The 22,484-nt window shown below is 43.0% G+C and overlaps 1 protein-coding gene across 3 annotated transcripts in view; it reads left to right on the forward strand.

The window, feature by feature from the left end:
* The first annotated feature begins 376 nt into the window (after positions 1-376).
* Positions 377-22,484, forward strand: part of LOC310774124 (uncharacterized protein) — a 195,936-nt gene continuing 173,828 nt past the window's right edge. For all 3 annotated transcript variants that reach the window (XM_083634195.1, XM_083634196.1, XM_083634197.1), the window contains exons 1-5: positions 377-428; positions 5,993-6,025; positions 6,305-6,592; positions 8,798-9,067; positions 10,236-10,505. In XM_083634195.1, the coding sequence (XP_083490321.1) occupies positions 395-428; positions 5,993-6,025; positions 6,305-6,592; positions 8,798-9,067; positions 10,236-10,505 (895 nt within the window). In that variant the 5' untranslated portion in view covers positions 377-394. The remainder of the gene's footprint in view (positions 429-5,992; positions 6,026-6,304; positions 6,593-8,797; positions 9,068-10,235; positions 10,506-22,484) is intronic.

Below are 22,484 nucleotides of genomic sequence, written 5' to 3' on the forward strand. Positions count from 1 at the left end.
AAAACCGTTTACAGTTTTCTGATATACTACTGATGTTCTAATGATACAAGGCTGGTTGAAAATGGGCAGAGTGTTCCTTTAAGACCAGATGGAACACTGACAGACCATGTGACAGAGCACACTGACCACGTGACCGACCACACACTAAGTGGTCCGGACCACACACTAAGTGGTCCGGGCCACACACTAAGTGGTCTGGACCGTGGTCAGTGCGTCTGTACGCCATGCACTACAGTAATATTCACATGGGGGAAAAAAACATTTTTCACATGAGTGGGGCATGCGCAAATACCACCGTGACGTAACGATGTACCAAATTGGGTATCACTGCTGTATAGGAAGTGGAATGGTTTGTCAGAAGCAGAGAGACAGACTGGCTGAGCTGGATGTGAGGATGGGGTGCACCTGGCTCTGTGTGCTGGTGTTATGTGAGTACAACATTGACTTTCTGTCTTGCAATGGTGCAGAATAATTAACATGTTGTGGTGAGAAGAACAGCACATCAGTGATTTGTCTAATTTATTGGTCACTGACAGTTTGAATAGAGCAGAGTTATCACATTTGTATTATCTTTTAACAAGGTTTTGCAGATATCATTTTACTTTCAATAATAGATAGTGATTCACAGTGTGTTCAAAACAACTCCCAACTCAAATCACCAACCCTCCCTCCCCCTCATGGTGACCGATCCCCCCACCCAGAGATGGGCGAAAATACATCAAAAGGTGTTTGGGTACAAATTACAAATACTTGCTCAAAAAATGTATCACAATATAAATACAAAATACTGGTTTGAAAAATGTATTTGAAATATAAATACGTATTTTTTGTATTTTGAAAATACATTTGATAAAAACTGATAAAGAGCTGCAACGATTAGTCAATTAATCAATTAATTGCCATTTCTTTAAGGAAAAATGTCTTGATTCTCTGATTCCTCTCGAATGTGAAATGTTCTGGTTTCTTTCGATGGTAAATCGTCTCTTTAGGCGTCTGTGACAGTATACTCCTTTGTGTACCCTCTAACCCGCTACAGTTCTTCCATTTCAGTTTTAGTTGTTTTTCAGCACAAATTTTCTCTCCCTTGCTTCAGCTGTTAATTGCCTTCTGTGAGGGCTTTTGAGTTACAGGCAGCATTTCTACATGTTACAGTAACCTCACGTTTTTGAACTATGACCATGTTTAAACATAGATTAGATATATGTTATGAAAGTTATGTATTATAACCATGGCACTTCAAGTTGCCGCAGTATGGCATTCATGGTGAGCGGAACTTGCTAATGTGGCTAATGTGTGGAAACAGCGAGGTTGTCAGCTTTGTAGCAGTATATTTATTTATCCATTTTGTAGAGCTGAGCTGGGCAGTGGGCACTGAGGTGTTTTTTAAATGAGTTGTGTCTCTAATATGATACACTGGTTTGCATGCAGTAAACAGTTTTGACACTATAGGCCCTTTGTCTGACCTTGTTTGTATACGATTTTGTGTCGATCGTAGTTGGAGATACTGAAAGAATGACGATGCAGCTAAATTAAGAGCACAACCCAGATCATTAACAGAACATAGACCAGTGTTGTCATAAATATCTGCTACAGTGGTTCTCAACTGGTGGGTCGCGGGGCCGTTTTGAGTGGGTCACAGATGTGTGTATGAGAAAAAATAAATCTTCTACTCTTTGAGAAGGCCGGTGTCCGCGGCCAACATTGCTGTCTTTCAGAGGCTGTAGTGAGCTCACTTTTAAAGCCTGAGTGAAGGTACTGGTATCCTCTGAAACTAGAAGGCCTAAGGCAGGGATACTCAACTTACTTTGCCCGGGGGCCACTTTTGTAAAATGATAGGAGGCCAGGGGCCAGTTAATAAACAAAAATTAATATTATTTTTTCTGTAGCGGATTGTACGTTTTTGGGGTGTCAACCGGAGTTTAATATGACAATTTTCCTGCAAACAGGATAGTTAGGTTATTAAGTTAGTTAGGTTAAGTACATATAAGTGCCTGCATGGTGAGCAGACGGCGGGCGGTATTTGACAATTTAGCTGGAGCTCAGTCAAACTCTATTTCACGTTAGTTTTCATTGTGAATTGTAATGGTCGGGGGGGGGGGCACTCTTCACCCTATCGCGGGCCGCATCTGGCCCCCGGGCCACAAGTTGAGTATCACTGGCCTAATGCATCCATTGGTACCAAACAGGGCCTGCTTGCTCCGAGCATCATTGGTTTAAACTTGTTTAAAAAGCATATAGGCATTGAGGAATCTGAAATTTGGGTCGCGACCTAAAGGAACACTCCGCCCATTTTCAACCAGCTTTGTATCATTAGAACATCAGTAGTATATCAGACAACTGTAAACTGTTTTGAAGTCTGTCATTTAATTTGACAGTTATTGAGTGTTAAAGTGTGGACCAGTGACATCACTGGTCCACACTAACTCAAATTAATAACTCATTAACTCAAATCAACTCTCAATAACTGTCAAACTATTCATCATTCATCTAGTTTGACAGTTATTGAGAGTTGATTTGAGTTAATGAGTTATTAATTTGAGTTAGTGTGGACCAGTGATGTCACTGGTCCACACTTTAACACTCAATAACTGTCAAATTAAATGACAGACTTCAAAACCGTTTACAGTTTTCTGATATACTACTGATGTGCTAATGATACAAAGCTGGTTGAAAATGGGCGGAGTGTTCCTTTAATGACTACAGTAGCAAAAATGTGGGTGGTGAGCCTACTGTATACCAGTTGAGAACAACTGTGCTAGAACGTGTATGCCTTTATCCTTCCACTCAGAGAATGAGAATGGAGCAGCTCCTATAGCAGTGAATAATTGTGAAAAATAAGACTTTCTAAGTGGCATTTCTTGATTGTGTTTGCTTATTTTCTGTATTTTTCTGAATAGAGCAGAGTCTTGTGCGTATAATCGAGGGGCTCTATTCTCCCCCTGGCCTTAGGCGCTAAACTGGCGTTAAACGCAAAAAAAAACACGCTTTGCGCCTGCCTACCCGTGACTCGGGAAGATAGCATCATGTTTTTACACCCCCGAAATGCGCTTTACGCTGAAGAGGCGTGGCGCATTGGTGGAATAGGCCAGAATGGGTGTTTTCGGCCTTAAATACCAGCCTGGCGTTAATTCTGCGGTTAGCGCTTTTCAAAACCAGGCCTTATTCAGTGCGCCGGCTCCAGGGATGCACCCACGGCGTTATTCAATCACTCTTTCTGCAGTAGCCTAAAGTCAGACCAGTTTCTCGTACAAGTGCTTCAACTTTAGCAACACTGTACTTTGTTACTAATGCAACATTTCTTTCAAACCTGCATGTCTTTACAAACTTAAAAGGGTCCTAAGCATAAATCAACAAGTTTCATCCATACAATTTGATCAGGTTTATTACCTTGGCCACGTTTGTCTCGGGAGTGCTGGTAGGAGGATTTGGTTGATTTGCTAGCCATCTTGTATTGACAGGAAGTAGATTTTTCTTCTTCTACTATGACAAAATTGTAGCTTAGGTGTCCCCAAGTGAGGACAAGAGGTCTGAGTTCAGTAGAAATAAGTATTATAGTGTAGAAACGGCAACATGTGATGTCCTCGCAGGAACCCCAGGGGACTCAGGAGGATACCGTAGTTTTGAGCCCCTGTCATTCAGAGGCTGTTGCATCATCCTACCTCCTTTGCCGTGCAGAGGGGGAGAAGAAAAGGCAGCGAGTAAAAACGATGCAATGATTCTGTCCAAACTTTCACCAATCTAATCTCATCATGACATCCAGGGATAGGCTATATTTTTCTAGCCGATGTGTTTAGAACATTGTTCGGTAACACTTCATAATACTGTAACACAAAAAATGGGTAGTTACTGAGGAACGAGTAAGGAACGAACCATTAGTTCATGAATAGTTAATGATTAGTTAATGAGTAGTTGATAGGTAGTTCCTTAATGGTAGTTACTTAAGAACTGACCATTAGTTACCATGTTAACAAACCAGTAAGTAATGATTACTTCCCTAAAATTTTTTTTTTTTAATATTTCACTAGTTCTTGGCTCAAACACTTAGTAAAAAAAACACTTTTTTTGGTAGGGTTTACATATCGCACTTCCGGTGGGCGTGGCCTAACCAAAGTAGGCTAGAACTGTAGCCACGCCCCCAAGGAGTTCGAATGTGAAAAATAGGCTCCGCCCCCTTTCCCTGGCTTCCGGCGGGGGTGGGTGGAGCCAAAAAAGGTAACTCCGCCCCTGAAGGTCGTAGAGCCTCGGGGGCGTGGTTTTAGTGGGGTACCTCGATCTCCTAAGTGGGGTAGGGTACTTTACTAAAGTGGGAGGAGCTACACTTTTTTTAATTTGCATACTTGAATAAATTCGTCTTCACTAGTAAAGTAAGCAGGAAGTAATGGTATATTCCTTAGGAACAACTCAGGAAGATGTACTGCTTCACTTGAGGGGGCACAAACATGGGAACTAATGGTAAAGTAAGCAGGAAGTAATGGTGTATTCCTTAGTAACTACTCAGTAAGATGTACTGCTTCACTTGAGGGGGCACAAACATGGGAACTAATGGTAAAGTAAGCAGGAAGTAATGGTGTATCCCTTAGTAACTACTCAGTAAGATGTACTGCTTCACTTGAGGGGGCACAAACATGGGAACTAATGGTAAAGTAAGCAGGAAGTAATGGTGTATTCCTTAGTAACTACTCAGTAAGATGTACTGCTTCACTTGAGGGGGCACAAACATGGGAACTAATGGTAAAGTAAGCAGGAAGTAATGGTGTATCCCTTAGTAACAACTCAGGAAGATGTACTGCTTTACTTGAGGGGGCACAAACATGTTAAGTAATGGTAAAGTAAGCAGGAAGTAATGGTGTATTCCTTAGTAACTACTCAGTAAGATGTACTGCTTCACTTGAGGGGGCACAAACATGGGAACTAATGGTAAAGTAAGCAGGAAGTAATGATGCACTAACATGGTAAGTAATGGTAAGGTAATCATGAAGTAACGATGAGTACTCATGAACAACTGGTAAGTATTTGGTGGAGTCATGCTCACGAACATGGTAACTAATAGTCAGTTCTTAAGGAACTACCTGTTCATGAACTAGTGAAATATTAAAAAAAAAAATTTTTAGGGAAGTAATCATTACTTACTGGTTCGTTAACATGGTAACTAATGGTCAGTTCTTTAGTAACTACCATGGGAACTAATGGTCAGTTCTTAAGTAACTACCATTAAGGATCTTTAAGGAACTACCCATTAACTATTAATGAACTAGTGAATGAAAACATATAAAAAAAAAAAAATTAGGGAAGTAATCATTACTTACTGGTTCGTTAACATGGTAACTAATGGTCAGTTCTTAAGTAACTACCATTAAGGAACTACCTATCAACTACTCATTAACTAATCATTAACTATTCATGAACTAATGGTTCGTTCCTTACTCGTTCCTCAGTAACTACCCATTTTTTGTGTTACAGTATTATGAAGTGTTACCCATTGTTCTCACTTTGCTCTTGCTATTAGTGTAGCGTATTTACATGCTTGCTGTATTTAAACTGCCGTGAAATTTGTTTGAGGAGCATATGGAGACAGACGCTGATGAAAGAGGGAGGGGGGCAGCTCAGAGCGCTTTGGTCTGGCTTTTCTGACCGGACTGGATCGCTCCGTGGAATCGGAGCTTGAAAGGGAAGAATGTGATTGGTTTACTGCAGATCGCCAATGGCCACAGTTGTGAATAATTCTACGCTTAAAAAGGCATGGTTAAATGGTTAGTGCCGGCTTTAACGCTGAGGAAAAATTTGGGAATGCGCCTGACCACGGCCACTAATAGCGCTAGGCCAAGCCATAAACGCACATTTAAGGCCAAGGGGAAGATAGAGCCCGACATGTTTCAATCTACTGATGAAAATCAGCTGTTTTGCCTTAAAGTATAATGTTGTTTGCCTTTGTTGATTGACTGTCATGCTGACAGTTTGATAGTGTCTGATGTGGTATCCATCTTTATTTTAGTGCTGAGTCTCCTGGACCATGGACACGTTCAAGGTGATGACAGAATGTTCTCTATTCTCTTTAAGATGAATCTCCACCTATTCTTTATCGCTTCATCTTCCTACAGTATCTCTGTTGTTTTCCATACATATCATTTCTCTCGATGTAACTGCACAACTTATGATGACTATCACTAATTTTGTCAAATTGTATATTGCTGGTTCCTCACTGAACCTAAGGAATGCAGGTTTCACCCATCACAGAAAACTGAAAGGCTGAAAAGTTTCATAAACTCACTTTCAACTTGACTGATAAATTGTTCTCTTCTTGTAGCCCAAGAGGAAACAACATACCTTGAATTGAGAGGAACACTTGACTTGCTGCCAGACACCAAACCCTTAAGCAGCATCCTGTGGAAACACGGGGCCAATTTGGTGGCAGAATGGATCCAGAGTATCAGTCTGCCTGTGGAGTACTATGGACGATTTAAAGGGCGCACACAGCTGGATACATCGACTGGACGTTTGGTTATCAATAATTTGGCTAAAGCTGATGGTGGAGTGTATTCTGTGGAGCTCAACAATAGACTCCAGAGAAAGACATATCACATGAATGTGATCGGTAAGTATGAATACTGTCCTGCAAAACAAATCTTAAGTAACTGTGTGTTGTTGTGTCTTTGGTATTGCAAAGTGTGGTCGACTTACACAATGTATTGAGAAAATGTTTCTATTTTAACTCATTGAGTGCCAGCCACTTTTGGAAAACGGATGCTCCCAGTGCCAGCCCTTTCAGAGCGTTTTCAGTGATTTCTCGAGGCCCACAGAATATTGTGTGATATTACTATGTAAACACCGAACACGCCCAAAGAACGATGAGACTCTATTGTATCATCAGCAAAAAAAAGTTTATTGATATCATTTTCCGTTCTTTAGTTATCAGCCAGAGAAGATATGTTGTTTTCAGCAAAAACAGACTTTCAAACTAGAAGCTGAGATAATCAGCCTTTTGTGAAATGAAGCATTTCAAGCACATCACTGACTCTGAAGCTAATATTTTCTGATGTAGTGACACCTCAAAAATAATTTCCTTCAATAAAACAGCGAAAACAAAGGAATTTTGTTTGGCAAAATAATATTTTTTAGCTGCAACCAGCAGCGCTGGCCCCTGCGTGCGCAGAGCTACACCTTCTTGCTGGTCTTGATTTACTGCTGGTGGGCATCAGATATTCTAGCTTGTGTTTGTAAATCTGTCCATCGAGCCTCCTGCTGTCTGGGTCGGTGTTGTACAGTATGCTGCCCTGCGTGCCCCACCCCCCTCAACTGCACACTCCTCCGTGGGAGTGTCTCTGGTGGCTCTCTGCTGCGTTTGCTCTGCACTGAAAAGTGCGCTACGCCCAGCTTTTTCACAGCGTTCCGCCGTTTTTGTCGCCGGCTTCCAGCTGAGAATAATGTAACTTTTCAGAAAGATGCTGGTGTCGGCAACTAATCATGTGGAGGGGCTATCGCAGCGGAGACGGAGGGGCTCAATTGTGGCAGCAGATTGGCTGCTGTTCACAGGCACAGCTAACGTTATGCTTCATGCATATCGATGCATACCGATGCGGTTTCCGTTTCCCCATGACTTCTTCTCTGTTTTTTCCTCACCTTTCTCTAATCTGGAGAGCACTGTCGCCACCTAATGCGTCCGTAAAATAGCTTATACACATTCGACATCCACCATATTTTTACAGGAGATGGATCAGGCTTTGATCCACGTCCCACCGTCAAAAAACGCAATTGACGACTTTAGTCGTCATTGGCACTCTACGTTACTATTTGAATTGACGACGATAGTCGTCATTGGCACTCAATGAGTTAAGGATACTGTAGGTTAAGCTTAAGGGTTAGGTTTAGGTGTTTTAGTGGTTCGTTTTATGCTATTCAGATGAGAGACAAGGCCAACTTTACTTTTATTATGATTATTTTGACAGACAGGTAGATCAAATGACACTTTAATTAGCATAATAATGTATTAATTCCATTATGATGATCTCTGAAATGAGGTGGAAAGAAATGCACGCACACACACACACGCACACGCACACACACACACACACACACACATATTTATTTACAAAATAAATAAATAAAAAAAAACATCGCATGGATGCATAACTGGGACGTATCCTCAGTGATGTACCCTGGGGTCATAGGATGTTTCGGGTCTCGCAACATCATACACCCTCGCCCAGGTGACCCAGCCGGGGCTGGCCAAGCCCCAACTTACGTCCCAGTAGCTACCCACGGTCAGCCCTATAGGGAGGGTCGAAGGTGGTCACGTGGTCAGGGCCACTCAATCCGCTGCTCCGGAACTACTCTGCTGGGACCGGGGGAGGGGGAGGGCTCTGGTACGTAGAGGGACCAGGCTCTGTGGGTTGCCACCCGGCCGGGTTCCTCCCTCGTCTCACCAGGTCTACGACCTGTGCGCTGCACCAGACTCCCCCGCTCCAAACATCTCATTCCGAGGTGATGGTATCTTAGTGGACACCATGCAGTACCAGTACTTGGTGGCACTGCAGTCTCCACTTGCGGCTTGAATGGCCCTCCTAAAAGGCCTCTCGTGGGTTGTTGGGCTTCTTCCTCACGGAAGACGCAGGCTGGGGAGCTAACCCATACTGATAATAAATAAACGTGTGCAACTGTGAGCATGAGTGAATATCCATCTTGCTTCATTGACCTCCTTCCATTGACTTGACATGTATTCATACTGTGGTCAAAAGGTACTGTAGAGTGGAGGAAAAAAGATGAATAACTAGAACTTCTCTCCTGTTTTCTTCATCAACAGACAAAGTCCCAAAGCCCTCTGTGTCACGTAGGCCGCCATCTTGTTCTCCTTCCTCGCCCTTCTGCACTCTGAGCTGTGATGGAGACGTCACAGATGCTGGACCAGTCACCTACAGCTGGAGGACAGATGGAGGAGACTGGGAAGAGTCAACACAGCTGAAGAACATCACAAATGATGACAAATGGCAGAAGGTTCAAAACATCTTCTGCCAAATGAAGAACCCACTTGGTGCCAAAGAGAGTGAACCCCATGCCAATCCATTCTGGTTAGGTATGTACAAGCCTGGAGAGAAACGGATTACATGTACTGTAACAGGATTACATAATCACATTACCAAAAAGGTAACTGTATTCCCTTACAGTTACAGAAGACAAGATGTAGTCAAGATTACAGTGACATTTAGTAAAAATTGGGATTACTAGCAGGATTACAAATTTAAAATAGATTTTAAAATAAAGAATGATGAGCACACATTTAGTCAACACAAGCTTTAGCGGGGAGTGCTTATGCGGCCTGCCTGACTGCTGCTGGAGCTGGGGAACACAGCAGCTAACTAACAGAGAGACTCCTCCGACCGTAGTGAATCTAAACTGTGTAAAATCAGTAAAATACTACACACAACTGTAACATTTACACTAAAATAATCTATGCAAATAATCTAGGCAAATTATCTCTCTCTCTCCCTCTCTCTCCCTCTCTCTCTCAATGAATCTTCTCTGTCACTCAGAGCCGTTGTTTTTATAGAATGGGGGAAGGGGTGGTGTGTGTGCATGTGGGCGTGCATGTGTGCCTGTGTGCGTGCGCGTGTGTGTGTGCGTGTGTGTGTGTGCTTGTGTGTGCGTGTGTGTGTGTGCGCCTGCATGCGTGCATGTGTGTGTGGAGGGGGTTTGGTGGTTGGTGACTTGCCATCAGTCTTGTGATGTTGGATTGCACAAGATGAATCAATAGGGAAATTCAACAGTTCAGTGCACTTTTCCGTGGTTTTCAACCACTAGAGGGCAGTCTCTATGTAGGGAAACTATAAAGTATGTAGACTTAAAAAATGTACCACTAAAATGTTCATCAACAACACTACGCAACAGTCATATACATTACAGTCATATATATATATATATTTTTATATAGCCTATATATTTTCCTGATTTTTTATCCCATTTCTATCCCCCATTAGTGCTCATTTTAATTTATTTATCCTGGTTGCTGCTCCACCCTCTGCCAATCTGGGGAGAGCCGAAACTGGCTCCATGCTTCCTCCGAGACATGGGCAGTAGCCCGGTAGGACATGGACGTGGGAGGATCACGCTATTCCAACGAGTTCCCCTCCCTCCGAACAGGCGCCCCTAATGGCCAGAGGAGGCACCACTTCAGCGACCAGGATATTGCATGTTTTGGTGTGGCTGAATAACTAGAAATTCTCTCCTGTTTTCTTCATCAACAGACAAAGTCCCAAAGCCCTCTGTGTCACGTAGGCCGCCATCTTGTTCTTCTTCCTCGCCCTTCTGCACTCTGAGCTGTGATGGAGACGTCACAGATGCTGGACCAGTCACCTACAGCTGGAGGAGAGATGGAGGAGCCTGGAAAGAGTCAACACAGCTGAAGGACATCACCAATGATGACAAATGGCAGAAGGTTAAAAAGATCTCCTGCCAAATGAAGAACCCACTTGGTGCCAAAGAGAGTGAACCCCATGACAATCCATTCTGGTTAGGTATGTCGGGGCCTTTGGGGGGAAGGGAGGGATACTATGAGTGCGGTGGTTCTCATTGTGGCCACCAGGGGTCTTTGAAGGGCTTCGAGTGGAGCCATGTGTGGAACCGACGGGCTTCAGCCCAAGACATTTCAGGAGGCGCTGGTCAACACCAGCGGGTTAGAGAGGGAAGGGACCTCCTGCACACACCTGATAGTGTGCCTGTATCAACGCGAGCTTCAAGACCTGAGCAGGCTCAAACCCCGACAGAACAGACCGGTTTGGACCCGTTTTGGAGGGAAAACTTGATCGCAAGTTAACGGGAGGAGCCACACTCCCCACCGTGCCTCCCGTCAGCGGAGCAGATCAAACCTCCGTAACACTATTTGTGTTTATGTCTGAATCATAGGTCTGAATTTACAGCTCTAGCATGACATCTAGTGGGCAAAATAAATAGCATATTTAGCCTATTTCACATCCCACCCAAATCAGCCACTAAAAGGCAGGAAGTCAAACACAGGTGCAAAGAAGGTCCAGTTTGCTGCTCCGCCGCTGCAGGGACAGCTGGTCCAGTCCCACGGCTCTAATCAATGTCCTGCTTTACTTCCTGCCTTTTAGTCACAAAATGGCTGATTTTAGTGGGATGTGAAATAGGCGTATTGCACGATTATCGGCAATCATATCGGTATCAGCCGGTGTTAAGCCCCAAATGCACAGGGAGCGAAACTTGAGCATAAGATGGACATTTACTCAATGGTCTTCATTTGGGAGTGGAATAGCAAGACATTACTTTATGTTTAGTAAAGGTTCTTTGATTTTTGGACTTTTATCTATCTTCTATCTATACTACACTATTCTACATCAATAGCATTTTGTTTGTTTGTTTTTTAATTGTGGGGTGACCATGAAGGAGGAATAAACCCACTTAATGAATATTTTGACCTGAAAGTGAATCAAACCCACCAATAACTAAGCGTTGTTTTTAAACAGCTCCATCTAATGGGGGGGTTGCTGCTGCTGTAAGTGTCCCGATTGTCCTGGTTCTCCTGATTGTTGCTGTTGCGACTGCGTGCTGAAATTTTGTAAGTATTTCTTTTATTTGCTGTAAGTTTTCACATGAGAGTTAAGTTCCTCATCAGAAGCTACATGCTACATATTTTGCTGTTATTGTGCTTTGTTTTATTGTAGTGTGTGTGTGTGTGTGTGTGTGTGTGTGTGTGTGTGTGTGTGTGTGCGTGCGTGCGTGCGTGTGTGCATGTGCGCGCGTGTGTGTGCGTGCGTGTGTGTGTGTGTGTGTGTGTGTGTGTGTGTGTGTGTGTGCGTGCGTGTGGATGCCTGCAGGCAGACATGGCAACACATGATGAGACCACACATTGATGAATTATTGTCATTCTCTTTGTGTTCATTTCAGAGCCGGCTTGGTTGAAGAAAAAGTGAGAAACAGGTGAGCATTTTCCACTGAAAAATATTCAGAAAACCACCTTAAAGGGACAGTTCAGTTTGTTTGATGTGGGGTTGTATGAGGTACTTGCATACAGTCAGTGTACTACATGCAGACTGCATGTAGTACACTGACTGTATGCAGGATGCAGTAGAATGCAGCCGGCGCGGTCCCAGTTTGGAGAAATGGAGAGGCCGCCCGCATCAGGCACAGAGAGCTGTCTGCTGAGTCTGAAGGGGGCCATGAGCTAATCCAGGTTTTGGATTTGGGGTTTAGTTACTCTTGAAAGCTGTTGTGTGTAACTTTAAAAGGGATACGCCAACTGTCATCCATTTGCCATATCGCCCACACATAACCAAGATACACAATGCCTTTCAATGCCGTCACTCTCCATACAGTATACAGTCAGCTACACTCGTCCACTTAGTTAGTATTAGGGGAAAAGGTACAGCCGTTCAAAGTCACCAAAAACAGTGTCAAAAAGCTCTATGTAGCCTACATGTTTTGACTTGGGTACTCACCACAAGATGAAATATTAATCCATAGTTATGTGAAATGTTATTTTCATAGTAAATCCCCACACCGAGTTACTTCTTTGTTTGCTGTACCAGCGCTTCCGCTGTACACAGCGCATGCGCTGTACGCCTGGTGGCCATGTTTAGAAAGTAGTTCCAGTTATCTATTTACCTTAAAAAAGATAGTTTCTCGGCATTTGGATTAATATTTAATCTCGTGGTGAGTATTCAACCTAGAAAGGTGGTTTTGATGTCTACCTCTAGGTTTTAAGGCTCAAGGAATATTTGGTCGCTGCACTAGCGCCTCCTCTGGTCTGTCGGGGCGCCTCGAAGGGAAGGGTGGGAATAGTGTGAACCTCCCACGTGCTACGTCCTACCGGTGAAGCTCCCGCTGTCAGGTGAAAAGAAGCGGCTGGCTACTGCGCATGTCTCGGAGGAAGCATGGTGCTAGTCTACGGCTCTCCCCAGATCGGTAGAGGGTGGAGCAGCGACCGGGGCAGCAGGGGGAAATTGGCCAAGTACAATTGTTGAAAATGTTGAATTTATTGACAAATCCAATATGGCGTCCCAAGAGGGGCCCCCAAATCCCAGTGAATAGGGTAAAAAAAAAAAAACGAATCGATATCATCATCATGAAACTTCCCCAGTTGATTACTTACATGAAGACAACATTTTTCTCTATTACAAGTGTTCTGAAATGTTATGGTTAAATATGCAAATGTACAGAAAACTACCCCATAGGCCAGTCAACACCTAACCCTGAACAAATTGATGCAAAAAGTGTTTCAATAGATTCTGGTACTATTGGTCATGTTAAATAACATACTAAAAATCTAGGAAAATCTAACTTCTGGAAAGGGGTCATTCTCAAGATGGTTGAGTAGTAATTGAGATATATAGCCATTTTAAGCTCCCGGCAGGTGCCATCGGGTCTTGGTCCCGTCGGGTTCAGGTCGGGTAGCAGACATCTACACCACATGAAGGCAGTGCATGTACTCTCACTGCCAGAAGGGGGAGACAAAAGATCTGCACTACAAAAGTTACGCACTATACCTTTTTAAGCTAAAGGATCTGAAGGAGGTCTGTGCACTGATCTCCTCAAAGTTATTCTTCTCTTGTGATGCCCAGTCTACTGTATGTAGGTCATGTTCTACATGTGCAAAACATGGGAATGAAAGCACTCTGACCCAAAACATCATGAAAATCAAATTGACTGAGGCTTCTGTCACACATGCAGAAAGCATCACTCAAATTAAGAAAAATAACTTTTTGAAAGAAGATTTCTGGAGTGCTTCCATTGCCATGTTTTTCACTGATCCACTGGAAGCCAGTTTGTAACAGTTGTGTTGTTGTGCAAGGAGGTGAAGCTGGTATGTTTTTTCAGTGATTTACCATTGTCTCTGTGTGTGTGTGTGTTTGTGTTTGTGTTTGTACACGTGCGTGCGTGTTTGTGTGTGTGTGTGTGTGTGTGTGTGTGTGTGTACATGCGTGTGTACATTTACAGGCAAGCCAGTGCCAGAGAGGAATGAGGAAATCCTTACTTATCCAAATGAATGAAATCATGTTTGGTGTGGTCTCTCTCTCTCTCTGTCTCTCCCCCTCCACCCCTCACCGCGCCAGCTGACAGCTAAATGGCCGCACCTTAAAACATTTCCAGCTTGCTACTTTAGTGTCACAATAATGGCAATATTGCAATACCGTGCTATACAGACAAGCCAACCGTGGTGGATGGCTGGCAAGCAACCGCCACAACCATGCTGCTCTGTTTTTCTTGCCTTGCCTTTTTGTATTGATCACTGTTATGTTGTTGCTGTCTCTGCTGTATATTGTTTCTTAAATAAAATGTCCCAAAACTGGACACAAAAAACAATCCAGCCAAATGTATGTTCAGTGATCATTTATTAATGATGAACTATCGGGCCCAGTCACAAGTCCTCAGTGAAACCACTTCATCTCTAAGCCATCGACAGACACCTCTGCCTGGAACTTTCTGAAGGCTTCTCCAATAAGTGCATCTACAGTATGCAGGCATCTCATAGCAAACTGTTTGAATGTAGGCTAAATATAATTAAATAGACACAATAAGCATTTCCTGTAACCCACTCAACCTGACACAATCATCTAGTATTAAGTTGTGATATCTAGAGAGCCAAACTCACTGTTGGGGAGTAGTGAACTACATGTAGTTGAAGTACCAGTTTATCTTTTGCACTATAGCTTGCAGGTAGTTCATTTGCATAGTGATTCAAGTAGTTATTTTTTGCGATTTTGGGCAATAAGATTAAAGGAATATTTTTTTAGACCCATTAATTAGACCAGTGTTCAAGCTGTTCATGTTCATTCAAGGGTTTTGAACATCGTTTAATGCTTATTTAGTAATGAATAAATTAATCTAATAATCTAATAAACTAAACATGAATAAGCTACTTCATGTTGTAATTTGCTCCTGAAACCTGATACCTGGCCTTCACAAGTGCATCAACATTAGGTGTCAAATCCCGAGCTTGAAAAACTTGAATAATGGACTTCTCAGTGCAATTTTACCACTTTGCAAAGTCATCCTGCCGGCCGGTTTGGACCCTTTGGCGGGCCGGTTCTGGGCCCCGGGCCGTATGTTTGACACCCCTGCTCTATACAAAACATACATAGAAAGGAAAAGATATGTGACAAACATCAGGACATCAGTGTGTGTGAGAGAGAGTGTGTGTGTGTGTGTGTGTGTGTGTGTGTGTGTGTGTGTGTGTGTGTGTGTGTGTGTGTGTGTGTGTGTGTGTGTGTGTGTGTGTGTTGGTGCGTGCGTGTGTGTGTGTAGGTAGGATCTGAGTATCCTTTTAAAATATGCCTTTCCTTTGATGGAACGAATATTGCTTGGTAGACAATTCCAAGATGATAGCCCTGTAATGTATATGACAGCTTTTTTCATGTAGTTGGATTGAGGTCAACTTTAAGAAAATGGTCTCACTACAATAACATTGCTATACTATGCAGACTAACATCGTCACTATATACAGTCTATGAGCATCACACATGAATACATTGGGTCATTGAATCAACAAGAGTCTCGGCCAATTTATGCAATTCCAAGCCTGTTTATGGACCCCAGTATGTAGAAATATTGAAATAGAATAGGCAAAAATAACACATTTTGGACTGCATGCAAAAAACATATTTTATCTTCTTTTTTTGTCAAACTGCATAGAATTAGCATAAAGTAGGCATGTAACCCATTCTTATTCAGATATCTTGAGCTGAGAGGTCAAGGGACCCCTTTGAAAATGGCCATGCCAGTATTTCCATGGCTAAAATGTAGCATAACTATTTATGTAGCATGACATTTTACCAATGGATGCATTAGGACTTCTAGTTTCATATGACACCTGTAGCTTCACTCTAGCTTTAAAAATGAGTCTTCTAGCCTCTGAAAGACAGTAATATCATCTGTTATGCATCCAACCACTGCAGCATCCCTGGTGACCACGGCACCCTAGGTGACCGCCTATATGGCCTATGCCTGAGACCGGCCCTGGCAATCCTACATCTCACACCTGCAGCTTATAACAATAATAATTATTACCTCAAACTACAGTAAGGACTAAACAACACAAACCACTAGAAACCAAAAGAACAGAATAAAATGGTGATTGATTGATTGATTGATTGATTGATTGATTGATTGATTGATTGATTGATTGATTTTATGGATATAGGAGACAGCAAAATCCAAGGAATGACATGTAAAAGTGTGAACACTTATTTCCAACATGGTCCCTGGTCTTATAAAAACAGGACATAGTAACACACAGGTGAGGAGAGAGAGAGAGCGGTCTGTGGCTTTTTAAAGCTCAATGAGTACTGTGCACCTAATCAGCCTAATGACCCTTACCAGGCTCCTGCAAGACAGGGCCAGAGGAGTGGGAGGGTCTGCCTCTAGTCCCCTCAGGTTCAGGGGTGGACTGGGATCATAATTCAGGCCGGGCATTAGATACCAAGCAGGCCAGGCCGATACGGGTCGACGCACGTCCCGGCGTCCGAAGGGCGCCGGCCAGTAGCGGAGCGTACACTGGGGCAGAGGGTGCGCCCGCCCCGGGGCCCACTCGTCAGGGGGGCCCATCAAAAGAGCTTAAGAGCTTCACCCACCGTGGGCTGATAGGGTCGCTCCGCCCCTGCCTGTCAGTTACCTGTCACTTCATTAAATATACCCAGTTTTGGGTTTACTCATCATCCGCCTCCTGCTGTTGTCCTGCAATTGGGTCCTCTTGACTACACACCACTCACCGTGTGACAGTTTCACTCACTCTGTGTTCACTCACATGTGATTGGCTTTGGTCACCAGGCAGTAAATGGAACCCCTAGTTTTAATACATGCCTTTAAATGTTTTTTTTGTTTTTTTTTTACAAGAAACTGCTATTTTTCGTATTTGAATTCGTGTTTGCACTTCTGATCAGAGGTTCATTTTAGTAACATTTATCTCACATTTGATCAGTAATTCTCTAAACAAATCTGCAAACTTTTACACAAAAAAAGTATATTTTATGTCAATCTTGCTGATGATGACATGAGGGAAAACAGAGTTGCATTGGGCTGCTGCTGTGGTAAATGGTAAATGGTAAATGGCCTGCATTTATATAGCGCTTTTATCCAAAGCTTTACAATCAGTAGGTACATTCACCCATTCATACACCGATGGCGGCAGGCTACCACGCAGGGTGCTGGGCTGGCACACCATCAGGAGCAATTTGCTGTGCTGTGCCCAGTTAGCGTAAGTTTCTATGTAACTCTTCTTCTTCTTCTTCTTTGTGCTTTATGCAATAGCCTTGATGAGATATTACTAACAGTGAAAATTGATTACCTCTTCAAGAAAGAGGAAATACATGATGCAATTCAAACCATGTCCTTTAAAACCACACGAGATTGCAAGAGAAGCTCCCCCCCCCCCCCCCCACACACACACACAGAGCAGAGGTATGATGTGGTGTTTCCTTCCTCTATGCTAACTGCAGCTTATGAGCTTTTATGGAATTTTATGTCCGCAAGCTTTACTTCACCCCACCCACATGTGTGTAAGGGTACATGGACGCGCACGCATGCACGCACGCACACGCACACACACACACACACACACACACACACACACACACACACACACACACACACACACACACACACACACACACACACACACACACACACACACACACACACACACACACACACACACACACACACACACACACACACGATTGGCAGCATAAAGGTCAGGGCAGACTGAAGCCTGACAGACAGAGACAGACAGAGGGACACAAAGACAGATGATGATGATGATGAAGAAGCCAGTCACTCTGGTGGTCTGCACCCTGCTTTTGTCATCTCAGGGTCACAGTAAGTGTCCTGCCTTGTAATGTCATGATGTCACATGTCTAGAATCAGACAAACCTGCCTGCTGTGTTTCACAACCAGGCAGCCTGGTGAATACATGTTAGCTAAAGCAACCAGGCAGCCTGGTGAATACATGTTAGCAAAAGCAACCAGGCAGCCTGGTGAATACATGTTAGCATCACAACCAGGCCTGGTGAATACATGTTAGCATCACAACCAGGCCTGGTGAATACATGTTAGCTAAAGCAACCAGGCAGCCTGGTGAATACATGTTAGCAAAAGCAACCAGGCCTGGTGAATACATGTTAGCATCACAACCAGGCCTGGTGAATACATGTTAGCTTCACAACCAGGCAGCCTGGTGAATACATGTTAGCTTCACAACCAGGCAGCCTGGTGAATACATGTTAGGATCACAACCAGGCCTGGTGAATACATGTTAGCATCACAACCAGGCAGCCTGGTGAATACATGTTAGCTTCACAACCAGGCAGCCTGGTGAATACATGTTAGCATCACAACCAGAGCCCTATACTACGAAGCTAACTTAACAGATCCGCGTTCTGTCACTTTGATCTGGTTTGACTGAACAGGATCAAAGCTATCTAGTTTAAGGATACTACGCTGGTTTTCTACTCGATAACTGAAGCTGGATTTATCTGGGATCTGCCTGTGCACGCGCACGTTTTTCGCTCGTGCACAGGCGCGCGTCCACGCGAAAGAGGTGCGCTAGCCAATCACATTATGAACAGCTGAGTGCCACGGGCAGGCACACCCATTTCCTCGTTCAATGAAAGTGCAGTGTGATCAGAGTTTTTAGCGGATATTTAATGTAGCCTATGTCAGAATGAAAATCCGAAAAGGACTGTCTGCTGCTCACATCAGTCATTTGATTTACTTTGATCAGCGATTTCTGTCTCCTACAGCAGCTTTTTGCGAGTGTAAATGTAAATGTGTAATCTCAGTCTATAAATGTTCACAATCTGTAAGCCTATTTAGACCATAGATTTAGAAACGCATGCTCAATGAATAATGATCTCTATCACTCATTATGTGTGTGGTTGCACTGATCGAATAATTCATATATAAAATAATCATAGCCTTATATAAGAGAAAACTGCTGAACTGAATTGAGACGATGCGGGCATAGTTTTCATTGATAAAAACTAGCCTATTTTTGCTCATATATTGGCATACAGCCTACAGGACACAGTTCCAGCTGAAACATGCAAGAGTAGCCTGCATATTTAGTATTGGGGCTATCCCATATTTATCCCATATCTATATTATATGTTACATATAGGCTTTTCTGGCATGTAGGAGAATATCACCCTCACTCCATTTGAGGCTCCGTTTATGATATGCGCTGCGGTTATTAATAGTGATCATATTTCTCCACGCATCGTTCAGCTGTTAACACGTTCACTGCCATTGACGAGATATCTCGGTTTACGAAATCCAACGGTTGACTGCCAATGACGAGATATCTCGGCTTAAAAAAAATTTTTTTTTTTGACGGTGGGACGTGGATCAACGCTCCCCACGTCTCCTATAAAAATATTGGAGCCACCGAACGTGTACAACCCATTCCACCGACCCACTAAGTGGCGACAGTGTGAGGAAGCCATTCTCATGAAAATGGATTGGCGAAAACGCTTTCACTTTCGCGCTTGGGAGCTGGCGGTGGGGTTTTGCAAATTTGCATAATAGATTACGGGTGGAACACACTTTGAAACACGCAGCATAAATAAGACCAGAATCGCAAAAGCTTCATCAAAGCTCTCAACACAAACCCCAAGAAACGAGCGAGTCCATCCAGACTTGCCCAGCGGCCGCCAGCAGACAGGCACAGCAGCAGCAAAGCAGTGAGCCTGGTGACGCGAGGTTACAGCAGCAACAGAAACGAGCTTGTGACACGCCCGCTGCAGCCAAGAAGAACACACACGGAGGGAGGAGTTTGAAGGAGAGGGGTGTTTCCTGCTGTTATGGAGGAAATTACTGTTCAAAACTATTGTTTAGATGTCTGACGTCTTACTGATGCCAAAAATGAATGGTTAAAGTGACTGTTCTATCGAATTTCACAAAAAGCCGTTTATCTCAGAATAAATTTTCAGACGCTGAAACCATGCTGTATTCAACTGCTAATGCTTACATAACTACTAACTCTACAAACTAACTCTTTTAGACAGAGAAAGCACACATTCTATTAGTTCTTTTGAGATATTGTGTGTTCACAAAATCCTAACAGAAACGAATCCTCGGCTCTTGAAAGATGAGCCAGAATCCTCAAAAAAAAAAACTTGGCAGAAGCTAACTACAGTATTGAAAAACGGCTGGCAGTGAATGTGTTAAGACATAAAGTGGGAAGTAGGCTTAATTTAATTATGTAGCCTACAGAGCCACGAATGTTTTTCTTGTTCTATTCTCAGTTGACTGCAATCTATTTTTCATATGGCGATCTTATATGAATGGTGAGTGACTCCAGAGAGCCGATTATATGGGTCTGTCATGGATTTTGATCTTATCCTCTGACCATTTAGGCTCAATGAATAATAATGATCTCATGATGTGTTTAGTCGCACTGATTGAATAATTCCTATAGGCTAATCAATAAAAAAAAGAATGATAATAAAATAAAAAAATGCTTCTGAACTGAATCGACACGGTACGTGCGGGCATAGATTTCATTTATAAAAAATAGCCTATTTTGTGGTCACATAATGGGCTATTGTCAGCAGAGTCGTATATCTCCATATTTCATATAATGATGCTGGAAATATGAAGTTCAATCACATCATACAGGCCAAAAGCAACACAGTTGCAGCTGCAAAATGCAGGAGTAGCCTAGATATGAATCATCTTAATATGGGATCGCCTGTGTGCAGGTGATCCCATATTAAATTGCTTAGATGTAGTAGGCTATTCTAGCATGTGTGACCATTTCAATTCCAACCCAACGTCAGTCTCAGCTCTGTTGCGCACACGGCACCGTGCGCTTTGGAGATGTTTTTTGTAACCTTTTTATGCCGGTTTAGTGAAATTTCTCCACTCACTATTCAGCTGCAATCGATCGGCGGGGTCAAACAACGTATAGGCTACATGAGAGCACAAAAATTAATATATAAAAACATATTCCAAAGTGGTAAGTAGGGCTTAACTTAAATGTAGCCTGCAACAAGTGCAAGGCTAGCCCTTGATTAATTCAACAGGAGCCTTTTTTTTTCCTTTTTTCTTTTTCTGAATGATCAAATGGATCCTGCCGGTCGCGAAACACTCTTTCTCTCCTCAAAGCCCCCCTTACAATTCGTGCTCCTTCCTCGATGGGAAACTCGTCCAGAAAAGGGTTGGCCATTTTTCCAAACTGCTGATTCGATTGGTTCGTGGGCGGTGCCTTTTAAGGTCTAATCTTATCCTTGCAACTTAACCTGCTGCGGACCAGGTTAAGTGTGAAGCATAAGTTGCTATGGAAATATATGTCGGTAAGAAGTTAACTAGCTTCGTAGCACGGCCAAACCAGGGTTAAACCTGAAGTTACCTCGCTAAACCACTAATCTTGCTTTGTAGTACAGACCTCAGGCCTGGTGAATAGGCTACATGTTAGCATCACAACCAGGCCTGGGGCCTGTACTACGAATGTTCTATAAGAAGATCCAGGATCTGTCCCTTGATCTGGTTTGTCTAAACCAGATCAGCTCGATTGTAGTTAACTTGTACCAACCAACGTCAGTCTCAGCTCCGTTGCGCACACGGCACCGTGCGCTTTGGAGACGTTTATGTAACCTTTTTATGCCGGTTTAGTGATATTTCTACACTCACTATTCAGCTGCAATCGATCAGCGGGGTCAAACAACGTATCTAGGCTACTTGAGAGCACAAAAATGAATATATAAAAACATATTCCAAAGTGGTAAGTAGGGCTTAATTAAAATAGCCAACAAGTGCAAGGCTTTATTATATGAACTTTGACCAACTCTGACTGTTTCACACTCATTGCTCACGAACTCTGTACAACATTCTGGACTCACTGTTTACATGCACTACTGAACAGTCACTAACTCTGATGCCTTTATAGAATAATGTATTTATTTATTGTATGTATTTATTATTTGGGCCGATGCACTTTACCTTGGTGTTTCACTGTACGTCTCAGGGAGATGCTTGTCTATATCTCGTTGTTGGAGCAATTTAACAATGACAATAAATATACTTGAACTTGAACTTGAACTTGAACTTTAGTCCTTGATTAATTCAACATTACAATTCGTGCTCCTTCCTAGATGGGAAACTCGTCCAGAAAGGGGTTGGCCATTTTTCCAAACTGCTGATTCGATTGGTTCGTGGGCGGTGTATTTAAGGTCTAATCTTATCCTTGCAACTTAACCTGCTGCGGACCAGGTTAAGTGTGAAGCATAAGTTGCTATGGAAATATATGTCGGTAAGAAGTTAACTTGCTTTGTAGTATGGCTAAACCAGGTTTAAACCCAAACTTATCAGGATCAACCTAAATCTTGCTTTGTAGTACAGGCCTCTGGTGAATACATGTTAGCTAAAGCAACCAGGCAGCCTGGTGAATACATGTTAGCAAAAGGCTCAACTTGATGCTATACCTACACTGTATTGTGGGGACATTTTGTACAGCCTTGAATTTTAATTGTTAGCTGTGGTAA

This window comes from Poromitra crassiceps (assembly GCF_964638095.1).
Source record: "Poromitra crassiceps genome assembly, chromosome: 3".
In the NCBI taxonomy this organism is placed as follows: domain Eukaryota; kingdom Metazoa; phylum Chordata; class Actinopteri; order Beryciformes; family Melamphaidae; genus Poromitra; species Poromitra crassiceps.